Source organism: Neolamprologus multifasciatus, chromosome 20, assembly GCF_963576455.1.
Source record: "Neolamprologus multifasciatus chromosome 20, fNeoMul1.2, whole genome shotgun sequence".
Classification (NCBI taxonomy): Eukaryota; Metazoa; Chordata; class Actinopteri; order Cichliformes; family Cichlidae; genus Neolamprologus; species Neolamprologus multifasciatus.
In genome coordinates, this window is record NC_140458.1 from 33,223,280 (window position 1) to 33,250,372 (window position 27,093).

General features: G+C 41.3%; 1 protein-coding gene and 3 non-coding genes across 4 annotated transcripts in view; 2 read left to right on the plus strand and 2 right to left on the minus strand.

Moving 5' to 3' along the window:
- Window positions 1-1,218: 1,218 nt before the first annotated feature.
- Window positions 1,219-1,290, plus strand: trnac-gca (transfer RNA cysteine (anticodon GCA)). Its single transcript has one exon. It is a non-coding gene; the product is annotated as a tRNA-Cys (tRNA).
- Window positions 1,291-4,797: 3,507 nt separating this feature from the next.
- LOC146495369 (adenylate cyclase type 6-like) overlaps window positions 4,798-27,093 on the plus strand; it is a 39,321-nt gene continuing 17,025 nt past the window's right edge. The window contains exons 1-4 of the mRNA XM_085144610.1: window positions 4,798-5,086; window positions 7,112-7,309; window positions 7,410-8,316; window positions 26,675-26,824. Coding sequence (XP_085000736.1) covers window positions 7,411-8,316; window positions 26,675-26,824 — 1,056 coding nt within the window. The 5' untranslated portion in view covers window positions 4,798-5,086; window positions 7,112-7,309; window position 7,410. The remainder of the gene's footprint in view (window positions 5,087-7,111; window positions 7,310-7,409; window positions 8,317-26,674; window positions 26,825-27,093) is intronic.
- On the minus strand, window positions 9,728-9,799 carry trnac-gca (transfer RNA cysteine (anticodon GCA)). The gene has a single exon. It is a non-coding gene; the product is annotated as a tRNA-Cys (tRNA).
- trnac-gca (transfer RNA cysteine (anticodon GCA)) lies at window positions 13,188-13,259 on the minus strand. Its single transcript has one exon. It is a non-coding gene; the product is annotated as a tRNA-Cys (tRNA).

Here is a 27,093-nt window from a genome sequence, read left to right on the forward strand (position 1 = left end):
TGTGTAATCTGTGCTGTTACACATGGACTAAGAATATTAATTCACTTCATTATCACAGTCCCAGAAGTCCCATTACTTCTGTTTGCTGTTCAGATTCAAAGAGCTTTGTTTGACTGGGATGCTGTTTTAGACGTTTTGCATTCACTATCTGAAGATGTCCAGGCAGGGAGGGTTGGATGAAGGTCTTCTCGGTTTTCACTGATCCAGCACTTTGCCCACCAGCCCCCACCACTTCACATCCTGCAGACGCCTTCCATTTACACCGTGCCAATCAACCAGGTAGCTTAAACTGTATACAGCAGACAGTCAATGTCAAAGACACGGGAGAAAGTCACACGCACACATACAAGAGGCCCCTGAAGTGGACTGAAAGACTCATTTTGTTCGTTTAATTTCAGACTGTTTTTATTTTAAAAAAGATAAGGGGTGTGTGAGACCGTTGGCACCCTCTGCTGGGCAAACTAATGAAATCCAAATCTCATATTTGGTCACTTATGTTAAGACTATTAAAAAATCTTAATATTTTGGTAGGAAAATAGGAAATAGGTCCAGTGATTTATTAAGACAGTTTAAACATACATGGGAATACTGTGTGTAAGGCAAAACGAACTGAATTTGTACAATTCAAACAAGCTAGAAAGTCGTTATACTGTTTGATCACATTCATTCTTCATCTTGTAATTTTTTGAAGTTCGGGAAAAGTCCTCAAGGCTTTCTAGAAGGACGAAGCTCTTCTTTGGATGTTAGCTGGGTTTTGTTGTGTTCTCCGTCAAGATGATCCCACATGGCTTCAATAATACTGAGGTCTTGGCTGTGGGGAGGCCAGTTCATGACTAATAATGATTCACTGTGTGTTTTTCTATCCAGGTATGCCTTTACTGCACTGGCAGTGCGTTAGGAATCATTAACATGCTGAAAAATGAAGCTGTTCCCAATCAGACCGTTTGGATAGTATTGCATGGTGGGTCAAAATCTGATGGTGCTTTTCTGTGTTTATAATTTCTTCAATTTTGAGAAGATCCTGAACAGTACTGCCTGAAGTGCAGTCATGGCTTTCAAAGAATGACACAAGCTCCACTGTGTTTTATACATTTTGACCTCCTCCATATCTATTGCTGGCCTTTTCAATCAAAACATTATCCTATTTCCCTTCCTTAAAAATTGCTACATAACAGCAACCACTGGTTAGATTTCAGTGAACACATGCAGTTCCTCTGAGGGGGTATAGCTCAGTGGTAGAGCATTTGACTGCAGATCAAGAGGTCTCTGGTTCAATTCCAGATGCCCCCTATGGAAGCTCAAATGATCAGGTAACATTTTCGAAGGGCCCTCTAACATTAAAAATGTTATAGCTCAAGAGCATTTCCTAGCTGAAGAGGCACATTCATATTTTCATGATTTCCAGATACTCTTTATCTGCTGTAAATAGTTCAGCTTCCATAGAAAAAATGGACACATTGAACACTACTTTTGAAATACGACAAGTATGCTTGTTATGCAGTGATTAGATGCCAAGACAATGTCCCTCACATCCTTACACTCCCACCAGCAGCCTAAACAACTTATACAAGGAAGGACGCATGTTTTCATGTTGTATTTGACATGAGATTTATCAGACCATGCAGGCAACATTTTTTTCAGTAACTGTTCAATTTTGGTGTAAAATGTTGCCTCAGTTTCCTGTTAGTTGACAGGTGAGGCCTCTGGTGGGGTCCCCTGCTGCTGTAGCCCATCTGCTTCGAGGTTTGACCTGTTGTCCATTCAGAGATGCTTTTCATATGTTGGTTGTTACTTAACTGTGTGTTTTTTTTAAGTTATTTTTGCCTTCCTGTCAGCTTGAAGCAGTCTGGTCATTTTCCCCTGACCTCTAACATCAACAAGGCATTTTCACCCAGAGAACCGGCACTAACTGGATTTTTTAAAAACTTTCTGTAAACACTTGAGATGGCTATGCATGGCACATTTATTACTGGCAATTTCAGTAAAACATTCATCACTTCACAAGACCTGTAGCCACTGATTTCCAGTTCAGTTCTTGTGTCATCTGCACACTTCAGCCTTTTATTCCGGTTTCCCTTCCTTAACCTCCTGCCGTCACATTTTGGGTTATTTAGACTAAAATACTAAATTTTGCTCTACATGGGCCTGATATCCACTTACGAGGACATTATACTGCCACTGTTCTATCAAAATTTTAAATGAATATCCTCATATGTGGCCCTTATTTTTCTTAAAAACAAAAATAAGGTTAAAAAAAATCTGGTAATTCTTTGTTTTTACATTCATCGGGCCCCAATATGCCGAAATATCAAAGAGAAATTAAAAATGCATGTCGTGGAAGAGTTTGGGTCTTAGGAGGTTAATAATGGCTTCAGTGAGCAGCTGCATGATGAGGTATACTACCAACTAATGTCTAATATTTGTATAACCTTCCAAACAAGTGTTATGGGATTCGGACCTGGCACAAATTCTACCTAGTAAGTAATTAATAAATAGAAATAAATACATTTAATTAAATTTAAATTGGAAAGAAAAAGAGCAAGAAAAACAAAAATGTTCCCAGACTTCCTCTACACGCGTCCACACTTGCATAAAATAAAGGTGTTATCAGCTAAGGTATAAAAACAGTAAGACTTGATGCATGTGTGAGGTGTTGATGCAATAACATCAAGTTAGAAAGCTTCCCTCAGATAGTTAGTAGTGACTGGATGCAGACCTTAATGATCTTGAGGAGGCATATGAAAGCTGTATATCTGCCACATGATTTGATGCTAGACCATTTAAGGCTAAACACAAACAGTGACACTTTATACTGAATTCTGTAATGCACAGGGAGCCACTGCAAGGCTGTCAGCACTGGAACAATGTGATCTTTTCCTTTTTTGCCCCAGTCAGAAATCTAGCTAAAGGGTTTTGGTCTAACTGTAAATAAGCAAGGCTGACTGGCTAACTCCATATATATGCTAAACTAAAGATGGAAGGCCGCACAATATAACCTCATTCTTGCCTTGTTTAGCTGTGGGAAAATATGAAACACTGAATTATTTGAAGCCAGGATACAGTGATTGTGTCCTTGCATAGAGGAGTGATTTTCAAGATTCCCTGTTATATGTTTGTAAATCATCTGAGTTGGAATGAAAAAGACATGTCATATTCAGAGGGAGCATGTACAAAGAAAACAGAACAGGCCACAAAATAGTCTCTGGGAACTCCAGATGTCATAGAAGACTATTTTCCAATGTAGACTGAAAAGCCCCTTATTTGATATAAGACTGAAACCTGTTTAGAGCCAAACGCTTGTTCCAAGTGCTAAATGAGTAAATCATTATTGACTCAGTAAAAGGTAGCACTCGGGCCCAGCGGAGCTAAGATGGAACAATCACCAGACATTCAGTATCATTTATTACTTTTAAAAGAGAAGACTCAGCATTGTGAAAGTCCCTGAAACCTGACGGGAAGGTCTCATAAATTTTCTTCTTGTCTAGAAAAGACAAAAGTTGATTTAAAACAACTTTTTTTTAAAATAGAAGTTTAGCTATAAATGACAGTTTTATGAACAGCTGTGTGGTAAACTGCTGTTTCAGTGGCTGCTCAGATATTGTGAAGAATTTTGCATTAGGACAACCCCTACTATACACAGTGTCCAAGAAAAAGGAGGAAAAAAAGACACATCTGGTCTCAAAACAGCACAAAACTTCAAACTGGAACTTTGAGCATTAAAAGAAGCTAATGAAAACTGGCAGCACAGTTTTGGACAGATGAAATCAAAATATATTTATTGGACTCAGATGACGTCCAGCATGGTTGGAGTGGACCTGGCTAGGATTACAACAGCTGGAGGTAGATCTATACAAGTGTTAACCGTGCTGGACAGATGACATTTGTACATTTTTCTGTGAACGCAGGTTTAATGCATTTTCAAGTGCAACAATGCATAAAAGATCAAAGATGATTTCTAGTCTCAAGACACTTGAAAAAACATAAATTTCCCAATCAGTCATGAAATTGCATTTAAAGGAGAAGTGAAGGCTGTCACCAGTCTCCTAAATTAGAGACATAAATCCAGTTGGACGCCTCGGGAGTATTTTAAAGTTAGAGAAGCAAAGACCAAAACAAACAAAAAAAAGAAGCAATTTTCCATTTTCTATTCTCTTTCTTCTGCACCCACACTTGTGTTGCCCTGGCTAATATAAAGCCATTTTAGTAATATTTAGGCTCACATTAGTAAAATATGGTGCTGTAACATAGATTTATGCAGCAGTCCTTCCATGTAAAAGCAGAGTAAACTAACTTACAACTGTGTGCATTAATGTAGTCATGCTGCGTGCTTACTGAAGCCCAATATTTAATATTCCTCGTCCCTGTCAGCAAATTGAGCACTTGTTGAGCTACTAGTTTAGTTTGCACTGAGTGATTTTGGTGGTCTTTTAGTCAGTTGTTTCTTAATAAATGGTTTTGATGTACTTTATATAAGACCAACTGTGATGATTGTAAGAACTGAATGAAAAACAGTTTAGAGGTCAACATGATCGCTTCGGGGGACTTTTGGAAGTTTTTAGTGGATAAATCATCGCCACTAGGTGGTGTTTTGACAATATTTGCATGCAATGCTTAACAACAGCTTCTTTGTTCTCTCCTAGCTTGCTATTAATCTGCACGCTGTGTTACAACAAGGGTGAAGTAAACGAGGAGGAAGGAACAAATGGACATAATGACGGGCAGGAGAGCGGATCACACTCGAGCAGGTGGAGACGCACGCATGTCACCTCTAGGGGGACTCCTGCGATCATGAATGGGATGGGAATGTGGGACTGGAACTGTCAGTGTGTGTGTGTGTGTGTGTGTGTGTGTGTGTGAGGGAGAGAGAGAGAGAGAAAGAGAGAGGGAGGGAGAGAGGAGCGCTGTGAATGTAGGGTCGTAGCTTTGGCTGGGAAGAGAGAAGGCTGTCCTGCCAATTTCGCAGTTTTCCCTTGCTTTCCACAAGGACAGACCCGCATCCGAAGTGTGTCACGGCGGCTGCGTAAAGACCGAAGACAGGGCTAAGCTCCACTGCAGTGTTACGGTTACTCCTACTGGATGTCCACTGGTAAGTACACTGCATGTCTTAAGCTTTGTATTGGGCAACAATGTGAATTTGCTACAGCTCGGCGACACTGAAAAGCAGTCAAAGGATAGAGCCGTGGAAAAGACTGGGAGCAGTGGACTTGCACTGGAGTGTGTTTTGCTGTGATGACTGCGGCGGCGTTGAGCCGCCTGAACTATTCAGCGGGACTGTACACTACTGTACACAGGCGCAGACATCACTTTATTTACGTAATGTGACATTTAACGCGAAGAGGCGAATCAGCCGAGTGACACTTGGCGATCCTGCCCAGAGCGTTTCACCAGCGTCCTCTTGCCCAGTGACCTGTTTGGAGTCCAAACAGAATGACGTACGCGTTTATGTTGGGGGAACAGGCCCGGCGTGTAGCCCTTTTACAGCCCTTATCACTGTACAGTAGTCCTGTGAGCTGGATAGCACATTCATCCGATATCAGAGGATCAGCTGCCAAGGCAGAAGTTGCCCAACGGAATGTTTTACTCACGACAAGTTAGTAGAGGCGCTGATGTGTGGCAACCTGCACTTTCTTCTGCAACCCACACACTCCCGGCTGACTCCAGACTATCCGGGTCTCCATGAGATTTGTGGTTAAAGCGGCTACATTTGAACACTGGGAGCAGAGCCTCAGTGGCTACTTAGAGCGTCCTGTTATGTAATGCGCTTCGGCCGACTGCCCCTTAATCAGACACAGCCTGGGCCTACACGTGTAGATGCCAAACATGTTTTCGGACATCAGAATCACGTTAGGGCCGCTGACCGCAGGTCCGTGTCAATGTGCACAATAATACAGATATTTGCTCGCACCGCGAGACAATTCGATCGTCCTCATTTTTAAACGCACGCAGGACGGCTGATTCCAACGTACACATGTGCAATGTACAGATTCGCTTCGTGGTTTATGGCAGATGTATGCCTGCACAGATTGCATTACATAAGAGTCGCATGTCGCAGTCTGACCTGTCGTAAATGTATAAGGATGAGTCGAGGACTAAGGTTGTTTCTGCAGGAAAAAATCAAGGTGAAGGGACACATGCTTGCAGTGTGCCAGAGTGGCTCATACGCCAAAAAAAAAAAAAAATGCACCCAACGTGAAACAGCATGCTAATTACTTTACCAGTTTGTAAATGTTGTGATCAGCAATTAATCTATTATTAAGTAGGAAGGAATTTAATTAAATAATAGTTACGGAAGAGATGGTTTCCCAGCTTGCACCAGTGCGGGTTATATTTAACATATAGTTAAATAGTTATCCTTTTAGTTTTCAGCTTGGCAGCTTTCATGTTAGAGGCTGCTGTTGATTATAAACATGTGTGCACTTCATGCTTGCTCTTCCCACCATTAGTCTTAGCTCTGTCAGCCTGGGAGATTTGCTTATTGAGTTTAGAGGTTAGCGCTGTCCTTGACATGTACTGCTAGAATCCAGCTATAGTGAGTCATCAAAGCTAATGGGGGAAGCATGGACAATTTAATCTGGACTGGAGAGCTCTTGATCTCCGATGGTGCCCACTCACTAGGCCTTTGTTGTCAAATAGAGCACACCCATGCCTGCCCACTCGAGATGTTAGGGGCAGATTTCGGTGGCAAAGCATGGCAGAGTGCTATCCACCAAGAAGTGGTGTTTGATACCAGTTGTGGAAGCCGGCAATCAGTGTAGAGCTGGTTGGAACGGGACTGCATTCTTTGTCATGGTTTCAGGATAAAACCTATGAACGGCACCTGCTGCACGAGGCAGGAATTAGAGGAGGTTCTGCTTTTACAGTTCAGCGTTTTGCAGGCAGAACAAAAAAACATTTGAAAGTGTGGTTCCAGGCTGGCTGAGGCCTGGAAAGAAAAGAAGTGGAATGGGCAAACCATACAAAGACGCATAAATAGGCCCTATAACACCAAACATATGTGTAATATGAAAAATGAATACTATTAATGTTAATGCAATCAGGTGATGTTCCCTCATGCTTTGCTTGCTTAACAATATCACGTTTTTTGTGTTTGTTTTTTCATTTGCTTTTACAGGAGAACAGGTGGTTTTTAAAGGCACTCGGCGGTGTATAGTGTTGACACACTGACTGTTTCTACAAAAGAAAGCAACTCAAATGCAGACGCCCCTCTGATGCTTTTGGCCAACTTGAGCTCATGGTGTGTGCTCGCTGGGGTAAACTAGTGGCCTGGCCAAAGAGCGCAGTGTTGCTAAACACAATTAAGCCAACACAGGTGAGACGATTCTCAAATCTCTATATTAAAAGAGATTAAAAGCTTCAAGATCAGTTCTGTTTTATGTGAAACGTTACCATTTGTATGTTGTGTTTTGTAGGATGTCATGGGCCAGAGACCTCTTTCCAGGCAGAGTGGACGAGCGAAAGACAGCATGGGGAGAGCGCAATGGCAAAAAAAGGAAGGACAGCTCGTCACTATGCAACCCACGTTACATGAGCTGCCTGAGGGACCCGGAGGACTTGGAAACTCCTAATGTTGCCCCTCAAAATTACCACTGTGGGGCAGGCACCAGTGGGAACAATTTTGGCCTGCGCTGTGGCTGGCAGGAAGACCACTATGGGAAACGGATGGTTGGTGGTGGAGATCTGGGTCTAAAGGCTGTGAATCTGGGCTTCGAAGACGGTGAGCTGAAGGGTAGGAAAGAGGAGGAATTAGGACAGTTCTCTGAGGGCAGCCGCAAGACAATGACTGCCGCAGACTGTTGTATGCAGGTCGTGCGGGTTTTTCAATCCAAGAAATTTCAGTCCACCAAGCTGGAACGTCTTTATCAGCGGTACTTCTTCAGGCTCAACCAGAGCTCTCTGACCATGCTAATGGGAGTTCTGGTGGTGGTGTGCGTTGTTATGCTTACCTTCCACTGTTTCCAACCTGAGTCAAGCCTCAGACCTGGCTACATCTCGGTACTGTCTGTGGCCATGGCTCTTTTCCTGGCGATGATGGTGGTGTGCAATCGCAACGGCTTCCACCAAGATTACATGTGGATTGTGAGCTACCTTGTGATCGGGGTACTGATTGTAGTGCAAGTATATGGGATCGTCAGCGTGTCCCCCCACAGTGCATCAGAGGGCATCTGGTGGACAATGTTCTTCATCTACATTATCTATACCTTGTTGCCAGTCAGAATGAGAGCTGCTGTGCTTAGCGGAGCTGTGCTGTCCATCGTACACATAGTCACCTGGTATCTCAGCAAAGACAATAAGGATAAGTTCGGTTTTTTTAAACAGGTAAGTGATGACAATAATTCTAGAATAGATGGAGATATGCATTTATATTTAATTTGATGTTATTCCATAGAGCAATTGTTCAGTAGAATATTTATTTCAAAACATTCAGTTTGAGTTACTTTCAAACATCATTTATGTTTTATATTGTATTGTTTTTTTCAGTTTTTTACTTTGCTTCCACGTGTGACCGGTGTGGTTTTGCGTTGTGTCTGACAAAGAAAGGTAAAAGAAAAGACCTCCAAGTAAATAACTTGCTCGCTCCAGCTTCTACAACCAAATACAAACAGTGGGGAAGAGGGTTAGCTCAACCCATCACAACTTCCAAGCTAGCCAGAATTATATATTCATGCTAGCATTAACGGCGCCTAAAACACATTTGCGGCACACACATACTACACATTTATAGCATCTAACAAAAATGGGCACAATGATGACAATAATTGAACTAAAGACACAACATCAGGGTGGCTAAATATACATTATATGTGTGTTGTACAGGGTCTGGAAAGAAATGACACCAACCTCTTCCACAGGGTAATTGTAGAAAAGGGGAGAGGCCAAAGGGGTACACTGTATTTATAGGGTTGCACCAAAGAAGAAGAAGGACAATGAGGAGGGGCTCCAACTGATAAAGAACATAACTACAGGCTTGAAGGTCCTAAAAGTCAGGTATAAACTGGAAAATAAAATTTGTGGTCTAGAACACATTTTGTGTAATTATAACAATATGTAATGTATGGCCGGGTTACACACGGAGTCAGACATGCTAGTAATTTTTAAAAGTGGTCTTGAGCAATAGTTCTCCAGGATTTCTGAAAGTCTTTGAAAGTTTTATCTTTGGATCGTGGCTGCTTTTTCTCTCACTCACAGTTCAGTCCTTGTACTTGACCACTTTCAGAGGAATGCTTGTTAAGCCACTTAACACTGACCTATGAATCAGTAAAGCATAAAAAGGCCCCTAACTCAAAGGGTGAACCAGTGCTATGTCTAAAAACAATGGCTGGCTTAACAAAACAAAACAAAACAAAAAAAACATTTAAAGGCATTTTGTTATTGCTATCCTGCCACAAAAACACATAAAATGATTTCATATTTCTTTAATGGAATCTATGAAAAATGTCAAAGATAGCACAGATTATGTTGCACCAACAAGGTGATTCCCAAAGAGCTATTAGCCAAAACTTGTCATATCTCGAAATTGTGTTCAGTTTGATCATAAAAATTGTGAGAAAACTAGAGAATTTCCTGCAGACGAACAATCTCTATAAGTCAGGAATATGAATTTATTTTAAAATAAGCTTGAAGACCTGAGAGACGCACCTGTCCCTTCAGTTAGGATGTCTTGAGCAACAGCTCGCCAGGATTTCTCCCTGCGCTATGTTTTTTTGTTTTCACCCTCTTGAGCTATTACAGGGGGCATCCGGATTTGAACCGGAGACCTCTTGATCTGCAGTCAAATGCTCTGCCACTGAGCTATACCCCCTACACGAGAGCAGTACCTGGCTCCAAACCGTTAACAGATGATCAACTGTTCGCCATCACAAACGATCTCAATGGAAGGGTGGCTGCCAACAAGCTATTCTTAATGAAAAGGCAGAAACAAGGAAAGGTCTCAAGGAAAGGAAAGGAAAAGAAACAAGGAGAAAAGGCTGAGGTATGACAAACTGCACAAGAGCTGGCCTGGAATATCAGTGGGAACAGGTCCTATGGCGTGATGAATCCTAGCAGCCTAAGAGAGAATTTAAATGTGTGTCTTTGTTCAAAATCCCCCTAAAAATTCACCCTAAAACTAAATTTGTCCCTTAACAAAGAAATTTGTCCGAAGCTTTTGTTAGGCTCACTCCTATTGGATATCCAATGGTAGTAATGACGCATTTTGCAGAACTCCAAGTTTTTTGGTTTGGTTCAACATCACAATTAAGTCTTTTTATAAATACATGCATAAACAGGAATACGGTTACATGGACCAATTTCTTTTTTACAGGAAGCTAGTGGGGATTTGTTTTCAAAAATATAAATTATTTCTTAATAGCGACGGTCACGTCCACGTTTTGAAGCTGAGCCAGTATTATTCCCAGTAACTGCCTGTATATGAACGTTCTTAAAATTTGTGAGTAAACAAGACAAAACATCTCAGACTTGTTGATTTGTGTTAGTCTGGGCCCGCTATTATCACGACACAAAGGAGTACAATGTTGTTACTGTACTCATCAGTGGAAACGGCCTACTTTCTCTTTCCATCAATATAGGACAAAACATGTTAAAGGCTCTTAACCACTTTTCCATGTCAAAGGTGATGTACTAAAAGTAGATGTTACTGTAGATCTCAGCAGTTTTCAAATGAGATTTTTAATGAGCTTACATTATGTGCTGTAGGGCAGCTACCAGCAGCTCTTTTGGGGTTTGTAGAAGGTCATCTGGGTTGAATGAGCCCATTTAGCTACACTGTGGAGGAATATCATGATAATGTAGCATGGTGCCATCCAGGCCGCCAGTCCCTAAAACAAGGAGGCTATTGTACTGTAGTAAAATGAAATGGGGTGGGGTGGGATGCTCAGATTGTGCAATGAATTTTATGGAAAACAGAATGATTACTTCTTCATACTGGAAGCTGTGGGGAAAAACAAAACAGGATCAGGCACTTACAATGACTTCAGCTCGCAGCACACTGGAAATATTTCTTCATCACTTTTGTATGTTGGTTCCTTTTGTATGTGCTGTCAGTTACTCATTGATTTTATCACAATTTACACTGTGTGTGCATTAAGTGGATGTGCACTGACTGCACTATTAAACTGCACGTAGTGTTTTGTAAACAAAGTAGACCTCCAGTACAGAAATAGTGCATGTCCTTCACAGACCTGCAGCAAACCATTTTTTTTTATCAACTATTTATCCGAATAACCTTCGTTTCATTAAATTCATGTTATGCGCTGATAGATGTCAAAGTCACAGCCAACTTTCCACAACGCCAGTGTGTTAAGTTGTTTTTTATATACACGGTAAATGGACTGGTTCTTATATAGTGCTTGTCTACTCTATGTGAGAACTCGCTTTTTTACTACAAGCCTCATTCACACAACTGCTTATTCTATGTCTAAGCTTATTTAATCTCACATTCACACACTTTCTCTTAGGGGTTCGGCGGGTCGGTGGCGTTTAGTGGTGTTCAGTGGGTTTAGTGGGTTTGGTGGGATTTGGTATCCTGCCCAAGGAGACTTTGGCTACGTCCACACGTACACGGGTATTTTTGAAAACGGAGATTTCCGTTTTCGTTTTAAAAAATAATCCCGTCCACACGTAAAGGCAGAAATGAAGGAAAACGCTGCTAGGAACATGCCAAAGCAGCAGGTGGCGCTATATTCCTAACCGTGCAGTAATGTTGGCCAATCAGAAGTCTAGAAGCCTCGGTGGGAAATAGTAAACAAAGCTGGGGCATAGAAGCAGAACATGTGGACGTTTGGCTATGTCCACACGTACCCGGGTATTTTTGAAAACGCAGATTTTTCTATGCGTTTGCACCTTTCACACGTAAACGGCATTTTTGGTCACTGGAAACGGAGATTTTTAAAAACTCCGGCCAGGGTGGATATTTTTGAAAACTCCGTTTTTGCATTTATGTGTGGACTAGAAAAACAGAGAAAATGCAGAAAACACAGCGTCAAAGATGTGCGCCTTTTTGGACGTCACACTGTGCGCCACGTTATTGTTTCGGTGAAATGAATTTCTACAATACTGTTACTGTTACTTGTTCTCTCTGCAGTGTTTAAATGCTTACATGTCCACACACAGTTACTGTCCCTCCACACATAAGACTCGGTTCTGCTTCTATGCCCCAGCTTTGTTTACTTTTTCCCACTGAGGCTTCTAGACTTCTGATTGGCCAACATTTCTGCACGGTTAGGAATATAGCGCCACCTGCTGCTTTGGCATGTTCCTAGCAGCGTTTTCCTTCATTTCTGCCTTTACGTGTGGACGGGATTATTTTGTAAAACGAAAACGTAAAATCTCCGGTTTCAAAAATACCCGTGTACGTGTGGACATAGCCTTTGACATGAAGTCTAGAGCCAGGGATTCAAACATAGTAGACCAACACTACCTCCACATGACGAATTGAGAAAAGGGGAGATTTTTATATCTGCCAAACAGAAGCAAACTGTTTGAAATTATTTTGATTTGTAGTGAATCAATCTCTCCAACATGTCTTTAATTTGTATTTTTATATTATTGGACTCTACTGGAATAGGTCTGCATAATTAGAGTTCAAAAGACTTCTTTATCCTATATCTTTATTCACTGATATCCTAAACAGCCAAGAGTAGAGTAGAAAAAATGGTTGAAAACTGTATTTAGAGAACTTTAGGTTCACCCGTTCGCCTCCTTATTTACCACAAACATCTATCATCAGCCAATCACATGGAAGCAGCTCAATGCTTTTAGGCATGTAGACATGGTAAAGGTGACCTACTGATGTAAAAAAAAATAAGCATCAGAAAGGAAGAAAGGTCATTTCAGTGACTTTGAATGTGGCGTGGTTGATGGTGCCACATGGGCTGAATATTTCAAACCACTGACCTACTGGGATTTTTCATGCATAGCCATCTCTAAAGTTTGAACAATAGATTACTTTAAAAATTGTTGCCTGGTCTGATGAATCTGAGTTTCTGCTGCATGATTTGCTAGGCCCAGAATTTGTCATGAAAATAGTGAGCCATTCTTCATTGTATCAAGTGTTTAGGCAGCTGGGAGGGACAGTTTCAGGAGATTTCAGTTGAGAAATTGTTTTCGGCAATTGTTCTTAATTAACATCCCCTTCAGATCTCAACTGCTCTCGCAGTTCTCAGAGTTGTCTTTTTCATTGGTGGCTCTATAGGGGGCATCTGGAATTGAACCAGAGACCACTTGATCTGCAGTCAAATGCTCTACCACTGAGCTATACCCCCTATGCAAGAGTTGCACCGGGCCCTTCAGATGATCTGTAAACTATTCACCAATGCCCCACCACAAATGGTTTCTTCTTGACATCCACCCTGGTGGTGTAATATGTGATTAACATTTTCTTGGCACACTTTGGGCCCCTTAGTACCCATTGAGCATCTAACAAACACATAAGTTTTTTTGCGTGGGCTGTTGCTGGAAGTCAAGATCCCAGAAACTGCAGGAGGAGTGGAGCAGAACAAAGTCCAAGGTGTTTAAAGTCCAGTATGAAGTTACCACAATCTATGATTGCTCTGTGTGTCATGGCATGTGCAGCCACCTACCAGGCCTTTTCAGAGCAGTTTTATGGAGATGCTGGTTTCCTTTTCCAGCAGGACAGTGTCAAAATTACTGCTGAGTGGTTCGCTGACCATGTCGTTATTGTACTTAATTGGTAAGCCAACTTGCCTGATCTGAACCTACAGAACATGGTCAAGAGGAACATTAAAAAGATCCTGAGCTGAAGTCTGCAATCAAAGCAGCATGGGCTTCAGTAACACCTCAGCAGTGCCATGAGCTGATCACCTCCAGATCTGATATGGACTTTTTTTTAATGTTTTTAATTTCTAAAAATAGCTTTTCCCATATAAATGTATTAAATTTAAATTAAAAAAATAGATAAGTTCAAAAACATGTGCGGTCTGACCCTCTGTTACTGTCTTTCTCCACCAGTCATGACTATTAATCAACCAGATGATTGTGCAGCCATTATGATGAAGGCAATATTGACATAACTCTACTGGTACATTGAGGTTATGTGTTAATTGCTCATGTCCCAGCGTGTACAGCGTGACTACAGGCCCGTTGGTTTGATGTCCTGTTTAGCTCTGGCGCTGGCTGTTGCATTGGTCTTCTGATGATGTCCTGTTACCTTGCCTGAGGGTCTGGACCCTCAACACAACATGTTCCAGTTTTCTAAACAATCAATGGACATCAGACTGTTCCAATCTCTTTTTGGCTTTACTAAACATGGAGGAAATCACATTTTTCCTTCAATTCTGTTGTTGTATAACAGTGTAGCACACTAATTTTTGCATTTATCATCTCAAATTTATATGGATTTCATGACCAAGATTTATTTGTTTTTAGCTTTAAAAAAATGACATATTCTTTCGTTTAATCAGCTCCCGGGTGCTTCTCAGTTGTAGGAATATTAAGGAATAACGTTCAGTCTGTCACTGTGTCTGTATCACACAACTAAGCCCTTACAAACCTCGGTTACTCTTCTTCTGGGACCTTATCGACCTCCACCCCATTGTGTGCCTGAGCCGTTTGTATTTTTCCTGCAGAGATATTCATGCAGAATTAGAGCTGAGAAGATGTGAAACTGATGATAACGAGGACAAAAGTGGTCTTTGTGAGGGACCTCCACTATGAAGCAGGAGGGGTGTGCGGAGGTTCTGCTGGTGACAAGGGGACAGACCCGGATTGAGAGCATGAAATAATGCTAGGCTGACTCACCATGCTTTAAATGAGCTGCTATTCTCTTGTTTTTTCCTCTGAGTCATAATTCCATTCTTACAAAATCCCTCTCAGATGGAGTGGCCTTTTATTTCATAGCCGACAGAGACTGAGCTCACCCTACTCATGGGGATTGCTTCCATCCATAGATCTCCACATTGCACTGTGCTCTTCTGCTCTGAAGAGCCTCCTGAGACAACTACAAAGAGACAAAGGTGAGACTGTTTCAGGAAGAAGCAAGTTGTGCCGTTGCCCTGCAGATTCAGGGTTCAGGTGAACTTCTGTCAGTCTTACAGGTGGTGCTGCCTGTTAAGATTTAAAAAGACTGTCTGCACAACATTTGTGCAACATTCTCTCAGGAATGTGTTGCATAATTTTTAGGCTTTGTTCATTGTGTTTTGTTGTGGCTCAAAAGGCACTTTGGACATCATTGGTTTCCTTTTTCTCACAAATCACTAACATTTCATTGCTTTGTCCTTTTTAATTACAGTTTTCGAACGAGGAAGAAGCATAGCATCTCAGAACATCAGATTTATTATCCAACTGACGATTTCCAAATTAAACCAGTGCCTGTGAAAGATTAACAAGCTGTATCCCTTAAACTCTAAAGCTTCTCTGTTAGTTAACAAATAAGTTATATATGTTAGTCCTCAGTGATTAAGCTGTTCTCATAATAACACGTTGTATCGCTTCCATACACTTTACTTCAGAACAGTTCAGATGGCTTAATTTGTCTTCACTTTTATTGCTCACAATTACTTTTTTTCTTTAAAAGGCTTTGAAGTGGATGACATGCTGTCTGAGTTCGGCTCAAGTTGTTGGAAACTCTTCTTTGATATTTGATGGGTTGAAATCCCTTCCGTGTATTAACTTGGCAACTGAAGAGTAAATGTATTATTTCCTCATCTTCTGCTTACTGGGTTTTTCCACGCTTCATCCCTTTAACTGGGTTTGGTGTGAAGTCTGTTATGAGAACTTGTGTGTTGTGCAAGCTGTTTCATTCCCAGGTCTTCACATCTGCTGGCGCCAAATGCAAATGATGATTTCCTGCCAGTATTAGTTGTTGTGATTGGCCTTTCTGACATTTCTGCTCGGCTACTGGATACTTAACATTATAATCTCAGATCCCTGCTCTAGCGTGTGGACATGAAAAAGCGAGAAACACAACTGTAGTTTTCAATAAAAATTATGCAATAATCAAATAAGTTTGGGGATTTAATTAAATTCAGTTTTATTTATATAACCACAACAATAGCCGCCTCAAGGTGCTTTATGTTGTAAAGATAATAATACAAAGAAAACCCCAACAATCAAACGACTCCTTATGAGCAAGCACTTGGCAACAGAGGAAAGGAAAAACTCCCTTTTAACAGGAACAAACCTCTGATTGATCAGACGGGGCAGCTATCTGCCGCGAGACAGGACAAAAAGACATACTGTGGAAGAGAGACAGAGATTAATAATAACTAATGATCAGTTGCAGAGTGGTGTAGAAAAACAGTGAAAAGAGTCGAGTTAAGATTATAATTTTAGCTCATAGTGCTGAGTAGGGCTGTCACAAACAATAATTTTGATAGTCGACTAGTCACCGATTATTTTTGCCATTAGTCGACTAATCAGATCATCATCCATTGGACGTGCAACTTACAGCTTATTGCACCAGCAACATCTGCTCTTATATAACTATCATTAGCTTACAGCTTTAAGTGTTTAAGGTATGTGCTAACTAAAAATAAAGACAAGATGATAGTTTATTGAATTTAAATGAAATTTGCAGATTGTTTCAGTGGAGTTTAATAAACGCAGCCGTCTGCTCCTTGCTATCTAAAATATAACAGGACACCGGAGTAAATTCTCGAGCATCTCACACTTCTGATAATCAGTTGTCTGCTTGACGTTTATTCAGCTGTGTAAAAACTATAACTTGGGAATAAATAGCCAAACTGATTTACTCTAGAACAAATAAAATACTACAAAAAGCCAAACAATAACATTTTTAAGTTATCTAAGTGACTTATATATATTTAACCTGAGTAGCGAAAGACGGTGGTGGGTTTGAAAACGATTTGCCGGGAGTCCGGTGTTCTCATGGCTCTAGTTAGCCTAGCCCCCGGCTAGCTATCGAGCTAGTGGGTAACAGACGTCTCCGAAAACGTCGGAGCGCTTTTGAAAATATGTGGTGTCTTGATAAACTGAGCAGATATTTGAGGTAAACACAGCTACATTCTCGCCTGAAAATATGTTAAACGTTTATTTTGTGACCCAGAAAGAATAATAAGAGTAATATTAAAACTAACTAGCTGCCGCCATTGTTGGAAACTGAGCTGGGCTGCGCTATGAATTCTGGGACACAGCTTCTTCTTCTTCGGGGTTTAACGGCAGCTGGCATCCTTGTACATGCAGTGCTGCCATCTTCTGTTTCAGTCCGTTATTACACTCTTAAATCCTACTACTTATTCCTGCGGCTTTTGTGATCTTACAAAGCTTCAAACGACGTGTCGACTATTAAATCAGCCGTCGACGATTTTGATAGTCGACGTAATCGTGACTAGTCGACTAATCGTGGCAGCTCTAGTGCTGAGCACTTGCTTGGTGGTTGAAAGTAACAGCTGGCATTATTATAGCCATACTCCGTATGGGAGGCTTATTCTACCATTGTTTCATTGGATCAGTGTTTCCAAGATCTATGATTGTATTGTATTATATGTGGGTCGAGGCTACACATTTTCATTTGTTTGCAGAAACAAACAAATATATCCATAGACAAACACCAACTCTTTCACAGAGCAGTGGAAGCTGTGAAAAACACTACCCTTTGACACATCAGCACAACTAGTCTGCACTCTGCTGATTGTGTGGTGATCCGACACCTGAGGAAAAACCTGTTTCTTTTGCCAAATTGCTTTGGGGTCAGCGAATGTGGGAGTGGTGGAAACACACTGATCCTTCAGCTTAACACTGGTGAAATCTGTCAATGAAATGTTGCAAGCATGCATAATGCATTTATGCCAGAACACTTGTGTTGCATAAGAAAATCCAAAAGCAGCTACAACTTCAGCTACTTTAACCCTTTGAATTATGACAGGCGCTACGTCTGATATTCACGTGTAGGGAACAGCCTCTGCTCTCTGCTGCTAAATGAAAATTATAGAGATCGTCTTGAATTTAGATGGTACCAGCTGTGATGCTCAGATGCTCTTGAGTCATTGGTTCAAAAATATTACACATTACACGTTTGTACATCAGGCACTTACAAATACAATACAAGTTAAGTACAGAAAAACAAAACAAACAAAGAAAAGCCCAAAACAAAGTTAGATATGGATGTAAAGTCAGTCAGTGACATCATAGCTCTGCCACTTTATTCAGTCAGTCAGACTGCACTTTTATTCACGCATGATCATGAGACAATCAGAGATATGTATTGTTGCCAAAGTCATCAGTATGACCTTGTGTAAATAACTAATCAGATTACATCATTTGAAAATGATCAGACATGGTGAAAGATTTCATTAAAGACATAGTGAGCATGACTTCAGTATGTGTTCATGCACATGGTACCAACACTCTACTATTTGCTGCTGTTCATATACTTTAGTGAGCAGCCAGAAAAACTTAAGCCTTCATTTTCATCCTGAGCTGTTTGGAGCCAATCGCATGTCCAGTATTACATACGTGTTTTACAGTCACAGTATTGCACTCACTGCATTGGCCACAGTAAGTGCAATACACCATCTGTCTCTCAGCTTCACGTGCAGGCCTCGGAGCGCCTCCCTCCCTTTGCTGCTGTCAGATGGTGAGAACTCATCACCAGGTACTTCACCTCCCAAACAATTCAGTAGCTGAAATAAAAGACCCCACCCGCCCACCCCCTTTACTCCCGACGCCACCCTATCAGAGAGTGAGAAAGTTGTGACTCATCCAGTTATTGCATTACAGCCAAAGGCAACAATGCGAACCCGGATAATTTTTATCGCCACGGGTGGGAGAAATTAGGATTGACAATAAGTGAAACATTACTGTTAAAATACAGAGAGTGATAAGGGAAATAATAGCCAGGCTAATAATAGCTGTGTGAGTCAGGCAGGAGGAAGTGCAGGCTTCTAATAACAGTTCATGGTTTACTAACAACTTGGCTCCCTGCAAAAGTAAATACAGGGATTTGAGGCTGAACTGCCGTGGCTGACAGCCAAGAGATATATATTAGGAATCCATTAGTGGTGTTAGATGTGCATCTGTGCGGCATGTATGCCCCTAAGCTGTTAAAGGCGGTTTTACTCTGGATATTGTGGAGTGCAGTACCGATCCCAGTGTTCGTGACAGGAAGGTGAACGGGTCTCTGTCAAAGGTCACGGTTACACTAGCCGACTGTCCCGGCTAACTTGGTTACAGTTACGAAACTGTAACAGAGGCGACATATGTCAGGCTGGAGTGAGGAGGTACTTATAGGGTGAAGCTGTAATAACATGTTTGCTATCAGTGTACAAATAGGCAACACCTTCTTTCTAATAAAATAGGAAGAACACACATCGAATGTAACAGACTACATAGATCCTCATTTATGCGCTGTGCTGTGTAATGCTGTGCTCCAGCTGACCAGAGCAGATCTTTTAGCTCATGTCATCCAGTTTGTATAGATTTTTTTTAGGTTTACATGACTGGGCCTCTGAGTATGCTTTTTTTTCACATTTTAAGTGAATGTCATCAGATATAATAACAATACCCCAGGCCCATGATTATAATTCACACCATCAGATTTAATCCAAATCAACAACAACAACAACAATCTTTATTTATAGAGCACATTTAAAAACCAGCGGTATACCAAAGTGCTTAACATAAGAGACAGAGAAGTAACACGAGTATTATAAGGCCTTAGCAAAGTATCAAATATCCTCACAGGTCAATGCCACTAATACACAGGGGTAATATAAAATGCATATCATAATATCAAAAAACATAATAAAAGCACAAGCCATAAAAATATGTATAAGAAAAAATAGAATATGTCTAAAAGTCAGGTGCGAGCATTAACAAGCAGGAAAGGCGAGATTAAACAAATAGGTTTTTAACCGTGATTTAAAAGATTGGATGGAATCAGACGCCCGGATCACAACCGGAAGGTTATTCCACAACTCTGGTGCAGCCAGGGCAAACGCCCGGTCACCTCTAGACTTCATCCGAGATCTAGGCTGCACCAAGAGTAACTGAGTAGATGATCTTAATGCTCTGGCAGGAACATACGATTTAAGGAGTTCCTTAAGGTAGCTCGGTGCTGTGTTGTTGGTAATTTTAAACGTAAGCAGAAATCAAGGTGAGCTCTGTCTTGTGTTCGTGCAAAAAGCTCAGAAAATATATGTTTTATGTTATGTTTCTAGTTTAATTATTATATAACTTTTGTGAATATGGAAGATAAAATAAACAGTCGCTTCCTGTTGAGGTGGACAGAGGTGACCAGGACATTTCTTGTTCTACATTTCTTTGCGTTTCTCTAAAATCGTACTCACACGTACATCTATTCTCAAATTCTGAAACGATGCTCATGTTTTAGGCTTCGTAAACGTGCCACATGGCATTTCCACAAATCAGCCCAGGAGGCAAATGTCTTACATGCACGAGTTCAGTATCAGCTCATCCTTGACCGAGCAATTAATGAAAGACAAGGCTTCACTGTTTAAACTATAACCTGTTCTTGTCCCAGTATTGATCTGCATACTTAGTAAAAGCCAGCGGCGTGTGATGTTGTTGAGCGAGAGCAGGGCGGGACGGTGGGCGAGCACATGCTTATATAACCGAACAGTTAAACTGAACTCATGCGTGTTTAGTTTGACCTTTGTGCACATTTATTTTAAAGTTGTTTAATGTTTCCACCTTTTAATTCTCTCACTCCAGGCTAAAGACAGTCTTACCCCAAAAATAACAAACGTACCACGTATTACACAAACACGGTGCTCTGTATTTGCACTACAGTCAGAGCGACTTGGCTGCCATTTTCCTTCTTTTGAGCAATGCCTCGATATTAATGTTACATTGGTCTCTCTAGAGATGCAATGGCCTTTATGTTTTACATTATGTGCAAACAGAGATGAAGTAGAAGCTCGAGCGGGAATTCCTGGATGTTCAGCTCATACTCACACACTTCGAGGTCTGACCTCTGTCGCACAGTTCAGTCTTTGGGAGGAGGAAAGTGAACCGCCGGTTGGTTGGTTGGATAGTCTAATTGTCAGATTCTGTGTTCCTTCAGCTGCCGTGTTTTAATTGCAGCTGTGCCTGTGAGGGTCTGAGCAGGCAGGAAGTGGAGGGTTAGCGAGGACACAGCTGGAAAGCTGGAAGGAGAGGGTTGAGTCTAGTTCTACACACTGACCCCAGACCTCTGAGCAACGGAGAGCACGGACACACAGCAGCTTGTGTGATTTGAACCACAACTTGGAGCTAAAATTCTTTTACGTAACGAATGATAATTCAGCAAGTAAATGGGAACAGCAGTTGTTATGGTAATGGTGACAAAATGGTTACAAAAAAATCGGGGGGGGGGGGGGGGGGGGGGGGGGGGGGGGGCTTTGTGTGATCCTCTGCTGAATTTGTGAGTTTGCTCAATTACCAAGAAATGAACAGTCTCCACTTTTTATGGTCTTTAATTTTTATTAATTTGACTGCATCTTTAAATTGCTTATAACTTCCAGTAGTGATGAGCAGAGATGGGCAGTAACGCGTTACTTGTAAAGCGTTACTGTAATCCGATTACTTTTTTCAGGTAACGAGTAAAGTAAGGGATTACCATTGCAAAAACGGTAATTAGATTAGATTACCTAGATTAGATTAGATGTCTCATGACAGTGACGTAAGCGAGTGCGACGTTCGTGACAACAGCTGTGTGCAGATCAACAATGGATCATATATCGAGTGCAGGAGAGAGTATGAGCGTGCAGCGTTTAAAGCGTGGAAGTACTGACCTTACTTTGAGTTTGATTCCATAAAAAGTGACAAAAACATTAGTGTCCGTTGTGCGTGGGAAGAAAACTTCTTTTTACAGCGAAAAAAACCCTAAACTTCCGAGCAAGCACCGAGTAGCTACGACGTAATGGGAAACTCACAGAAACTCGCGGATTCTTCCACTGACCGCTGCACACCTGCACCAGGGTAAACCTCCGCCTACCTCACTCCTGCTTTACAGGTGAAAATAGAGCAACAGGACCGCTAGTCTTTGACTTTATTTATTTTCTGCTGTGTTTTACTTGCATCTATTTGAAAGACTGAGTGTAAACACACACAAATATTTTATTTTATGTGCTGGAATGTGCAGAAAATAGGTTTAAATGTTAAACAAATTTCTTCCAGTCAGAGAATGTTGCATATAATTAAATTTTTGCTTGATGCATAAAGTTAAAAGATTAAAACTAATAAAACAAGTTTTAAAAAGAGACTTTTCCATTTGATTACATTTTGTATGATGGATTATGTAGAAAAAGTAGAACTGGGCTGAAAGATCTATCACTTTATCACCTATTCAGGTTGTAAATTGTGTTTTTAAAAAGTAACTAAGTAACTAAGTAATTAATTACTTAGTTACTTTTGAAAATAAGTAATCAGTTAAGTAACAGGATTACTTTTTTGAGGAAGTAATCTGTAATTAGTTACTGATTACTTTTTTCAAGTAACTTGACCAACACTGGTGATGAGGCCATTCACTTCTGAACTTTTATAGAGACAGAAAATCTTGGGGAAGAGAGGAAATGGGGGGCAAATAAAGGGTCCTGGAGCAAACCCAAACCAGAGATGTTACATGATATAATTTTTTTAACAAAAAGGAAGTAATTGCTAAAAGTTGTGCGTCTGCTATTCTTTGTTGAGGGAACATCAATGTTCTCATTAATCACTCACTTCTTATTTGTGTCCAACTTTACCACGTGTCTCTCGTTTTCTTTAAAATCGTTATGACTTTACTGACTTGATATTACGTGCTGCCTTAGACTTTCTTCATGTCTGTCTTGAGCTTCCATAGATAACCCAAACCCAACATAAAGTGGCAAAAGAAGATTAGTGTAATTACAGCAAGCTACTTGTACTGTATGTTTTACTCAACAAGGAATATTATCTGCTAGTTTATAGTTCAGCCTGCTAACGGTAAATTGAAAGATGAGATATTGAAAATGAGGGACAAACAAGCTTCACAGTGTTTTGATTTGTGGAAAAACTTGTTGGTATTAAAAGAAGTGAGCGGGTAGTTTAAGTGGTTAGTTTGTTATAGTGAGTACTTCCAGGATAGCTGGGAGATTTTCCACGTGTATTAATTCAGGATCTGTTTATCTGGCAGATGTGCGGCCTGGGTCCAGCTCTATTTAGCTTCGCAGAATTTGCTCCAGCGTTTCACAAAGATTACTCCGTGGCCCCACTGGTCGCCTGAGACCAATTTTGGTTTGGCCGGAGTCGTGACAAAAACAAAGCTCCGATTCCAGATGGCAAGAGCCCAAGATGGCAAAGAAGGCACCCCCACCCTTCAGCAACATCTGTCTTTATAAGGAATAGCATCTTTCTTGAATGAGTAATTACACAGTTTAGTGACAGCTGATTAGATCAGGTGTAGGCAAACAAAATGGGACAGTATTGTCTATTTTTACTACTGTGGTACCAAATGTTGTTTTGTGTTTTTTGCAGGCTATGATCAGCAGCGTGTGACTGGGCTCTGCCGTTTATCTTTGTAAGACATTTTGAAAAGCTCCAGATGCCTATCAGAGGTCATGTGCTGGAGTTTAGTCCCCATGTCAACTGCAGTCAGTGTCCCAAGTGTTGACTTATGGGATGTAGCACTTTGGCCTTTTAAAGTTTAAGCTTTTTTGCTCAAGGTTAGTGAAATATCTGAACTTTTCTTTCAGGCTTTTTAGATACAACTGCACGAATCCAAGCACCGACCAAAAGAAAAGCGCCTTTAACCAGCTGACTTATTTTAGTATCTGTGATTGACAGGTCCGAGTTTTAAGCTACCCTCGGGCGTATTCTCCATGATTATAGTTACAATTTAATATGACCACTCTGTGGTTTACTGTTGCCTTCACTTAGCTAAAAGAGCAAAAGTAATGCCCGTACAGTGTAGATGTGTTGCCAAATGCCACAAAACTATATTTTATTGATCAGAAGAACTTTTATCTCATTTTTTGTTACTTTTTATCTCTTAAAAAATGGATAAGGACGTTGTTGTCATAACTCGATCTGGGCACACGTGTGTTCCAGCATGCTTGAGCGTGAGGGAATTGTCCAGTGGGATATTATTAAAGATAGAATGGATTTAGTGTGTGTTTGCCAAGCAGAGATCTTTTCCATCCCCGTTCCCTCGTTTGATTATTAGCGTGCTATCCTTTTCTCTTTTTTTAACTTTATAAAGCACCTTGCCGTGAGCCGCACCTTATAAGCCAATGTTTGGTCTCCTTTTAACTTCACCGCCAAAAGTGCCTGCTTAAGTAGACGTGTAGGCAGGCTCATCTTTAAGAGCCAAAAGTCTGCAGGAAAAATGGTCAGGAGGCATCAGTGGAATATACTCTAAATCCAGATTAGTCGTTATAAAGAGACTGGCTCTGTGTTAATGGAGAGAAGCTGCTTTTCTGTCTTCACTGTTTAGGAAGGGTAGTGTCAGCCGGGGGTCTGTGCTAGATTTGGAGTTCTGGGTGATATGAGTGCAGCAGCAGACACAACAAGCTTCAGGATCAAAGAGCTGCCAGTCCAAAAGGACTCACACACACACGCACAAGATTTATTCAAAAGTCTCTGTGAATGCGTCTGCCTCTAATCTCCAAGCATATAAGTTGGCATTAATACAAGCTTTGTTCATCATGTTTCTTCACACTTCACTTTCACTCATTTATAGCTATCGGGCTGTTATATTGCACTACCCTTCTAGATGTAGTCAGTAGGTTTTAATAGTCCTGAATGCCTCGTCCCCTCTTGCATTTTAAGGCTTTCGCAAGCTTCAATAAATGCTGCACATACATTTGCATTTATTATTTGCAAATAAATGCCTATCCACGCTATCCCAGCACATCATTGCACTGAAAGTCTTTATGCGTGCATAGCCAGACTATCAGTTCATTTCTTTTCTAGGAATATCTAGGAATAATATTTGGATTAAAATTGCTCACATGGAAAGCTCGAATCTCGGAAGCATGTGCATTGTTGAGAAGTATGGTCAGTTAGTTGCAGAAGGTTCTGTATCTTGGATACGATCACTTGGGGCGATCGTGGCTCAAGAGTTGGGAGTTCGCCTTGTAATCGGAAGGTTGCCGGTTCGAGCCCCGGCTTGGACAGTCTCGGTCGTTGGGTCCTTGGGCAAGACACTTCACCCGTTGCCTACTGGTGGTGGTCAGAGGCCTCTGTCAGTGCGCCCCAGGGTGGCTGTGGCTACAATGTAGCTGCCATCACCAGTGTGTGAATGGGTGGATGACTGGTTGTGTAAAGCGCTTTGGGGTCCTTAAGGACTAGTAAAAGCGCTATACAAATACAGGCTATTTAGAAGGGCAACAAAATGAACCGAATTTGCCTGCCACTGTCCTTCGTTATGTTTCATTTCAAGCACAGGCTGTTAGCTTATCTCTGCCTTGTCGTGACAACAAATAGTACGTTCTTGTGTATACACTGTAAACCTTTATGTGGGGACAGCGGCAGAGGATCCGCCATCGCTCTGCAAGCGTGAGGGTTGAAGTGTGGATGCTAGCGCAGCGATGCTTTTTGAAAAGGCAGAGATGCATCTTTAAAAAATGCAGTGAATGTACATATACAGATAATCAGCCCCTATCTCCAGTTCGGCGGCTCTCTTCCGCCAATGGTCTGATAAAGACAATTTACAAGCATGCACAGAGAAACACACTGGTCTGGCAACATACCGGCCATGGCACAAAGTTTTCAAATCTTCAAGTTCACTCAGAGTGTTGTCATTAAGACAGATTTAACATTCAGGCTTTAGTGTGTCCAGTGCGTGCATGTCCTGTTCTCATTATTGATGATATCATCTTCAGAGGAAGCACCCTGGGCTGTGGTCAGAGGTCAAGTGACTTTCCCAGGCTGGAGTGTGTTTCTGAACATGGAGGGGACGTGTGTGTGTGTGTGTGTACGCGCATGCCCATATGTTTCTAAGCTGAGGGGAAGTCCAGAGCTCAAGGCCTCCATTTCTGATCTTCAGTCTTGGCTGTGGACTAGTGAGAAAAGAAATCAGTAACAGACTCAAACGCTGGCTTACGGCACGCATCCGAAAACACAAAAAGCGAGCGGAGCAGCACAGAGGAATGCCTTTAAGGTCAATGACCCCACAAAGTTAACTGCACACGATAAACTTAATTTACTCAAGTCACAGATAATGTTATACAGATTGTGCACAGCATTCTCAGAGCCTCATTGTTAAACTTGGGGTGCACACAAGGAAGTTACAGTAATGTATCTGTCTGCTTCTATCTGAAGTTGCGCATTGAGACAGACCATCGCTTGCATAAAAGATGTTCTGTCTCTGCTTTGTACTATTTGCCAGGAGATTTTAGCATTTTAACAAAAGCGCAATAAATACAATATTGTTGTTAGCTCTTAAGAAAAAAAAGCTGGAATGACACAATCCTCCCGCGTCTCCACTGATTCATAGCATTAAAAAGTCTGGGCTTCCTCTCTGCCGTTAAGAACAAGTGTGAAAAAAATCCTTCGCAAAGCAAACACAAGGCCATGCTCATCGTCTCTAACCAGATCATATCTAATGGGCCCTCAGACATTTGAGGAATCTTTCGCCTCGCAGTAATTCCTGTGACATAGCATGTTATCATTTTCTCTGAATGACCTCACCCAGGTCAGTCAGAGTTTATCGAATTATTATGACAAGATCTGCACGTGTTTGATGCTCTTTTGTTTTCAGCTTCGACCTCACGCTTTGTGTCTGTCTGTGTGTTTTCAGATCAGTGCCAATGTGCTGATCTTCCTGTGCACTAACATGATCGGCATCTGTACTCACTACCCCGCTGAAGTCTCCCAAAGACAGGCCTTCCAGGAGACTAGAGGATACATTCAGGCCAGACTGCACCTGCAGAGGGAAAACCAGCAACAGGTACACTTATGTGCACACGGTATGCACAGGCACACACATAGAGACACCTGCTGAGTCCTGTAGAAAGACATATACACAAATGCAGAAGAGCAACAAATGAGTGTCTCAGTTTTCTAGTCTAATTCGTTTGTCTCCCTTTTTGAGGTCAACAATATGTTCTGGAGTATAACGTGTATCTCCGCTCTGCTCTAATTTACTAACACCTTCCCACGCAGATCCCAGCGAGCCAGGGTGACTCAGTAAACACTCCAACAGTGGAAAACGCTGAA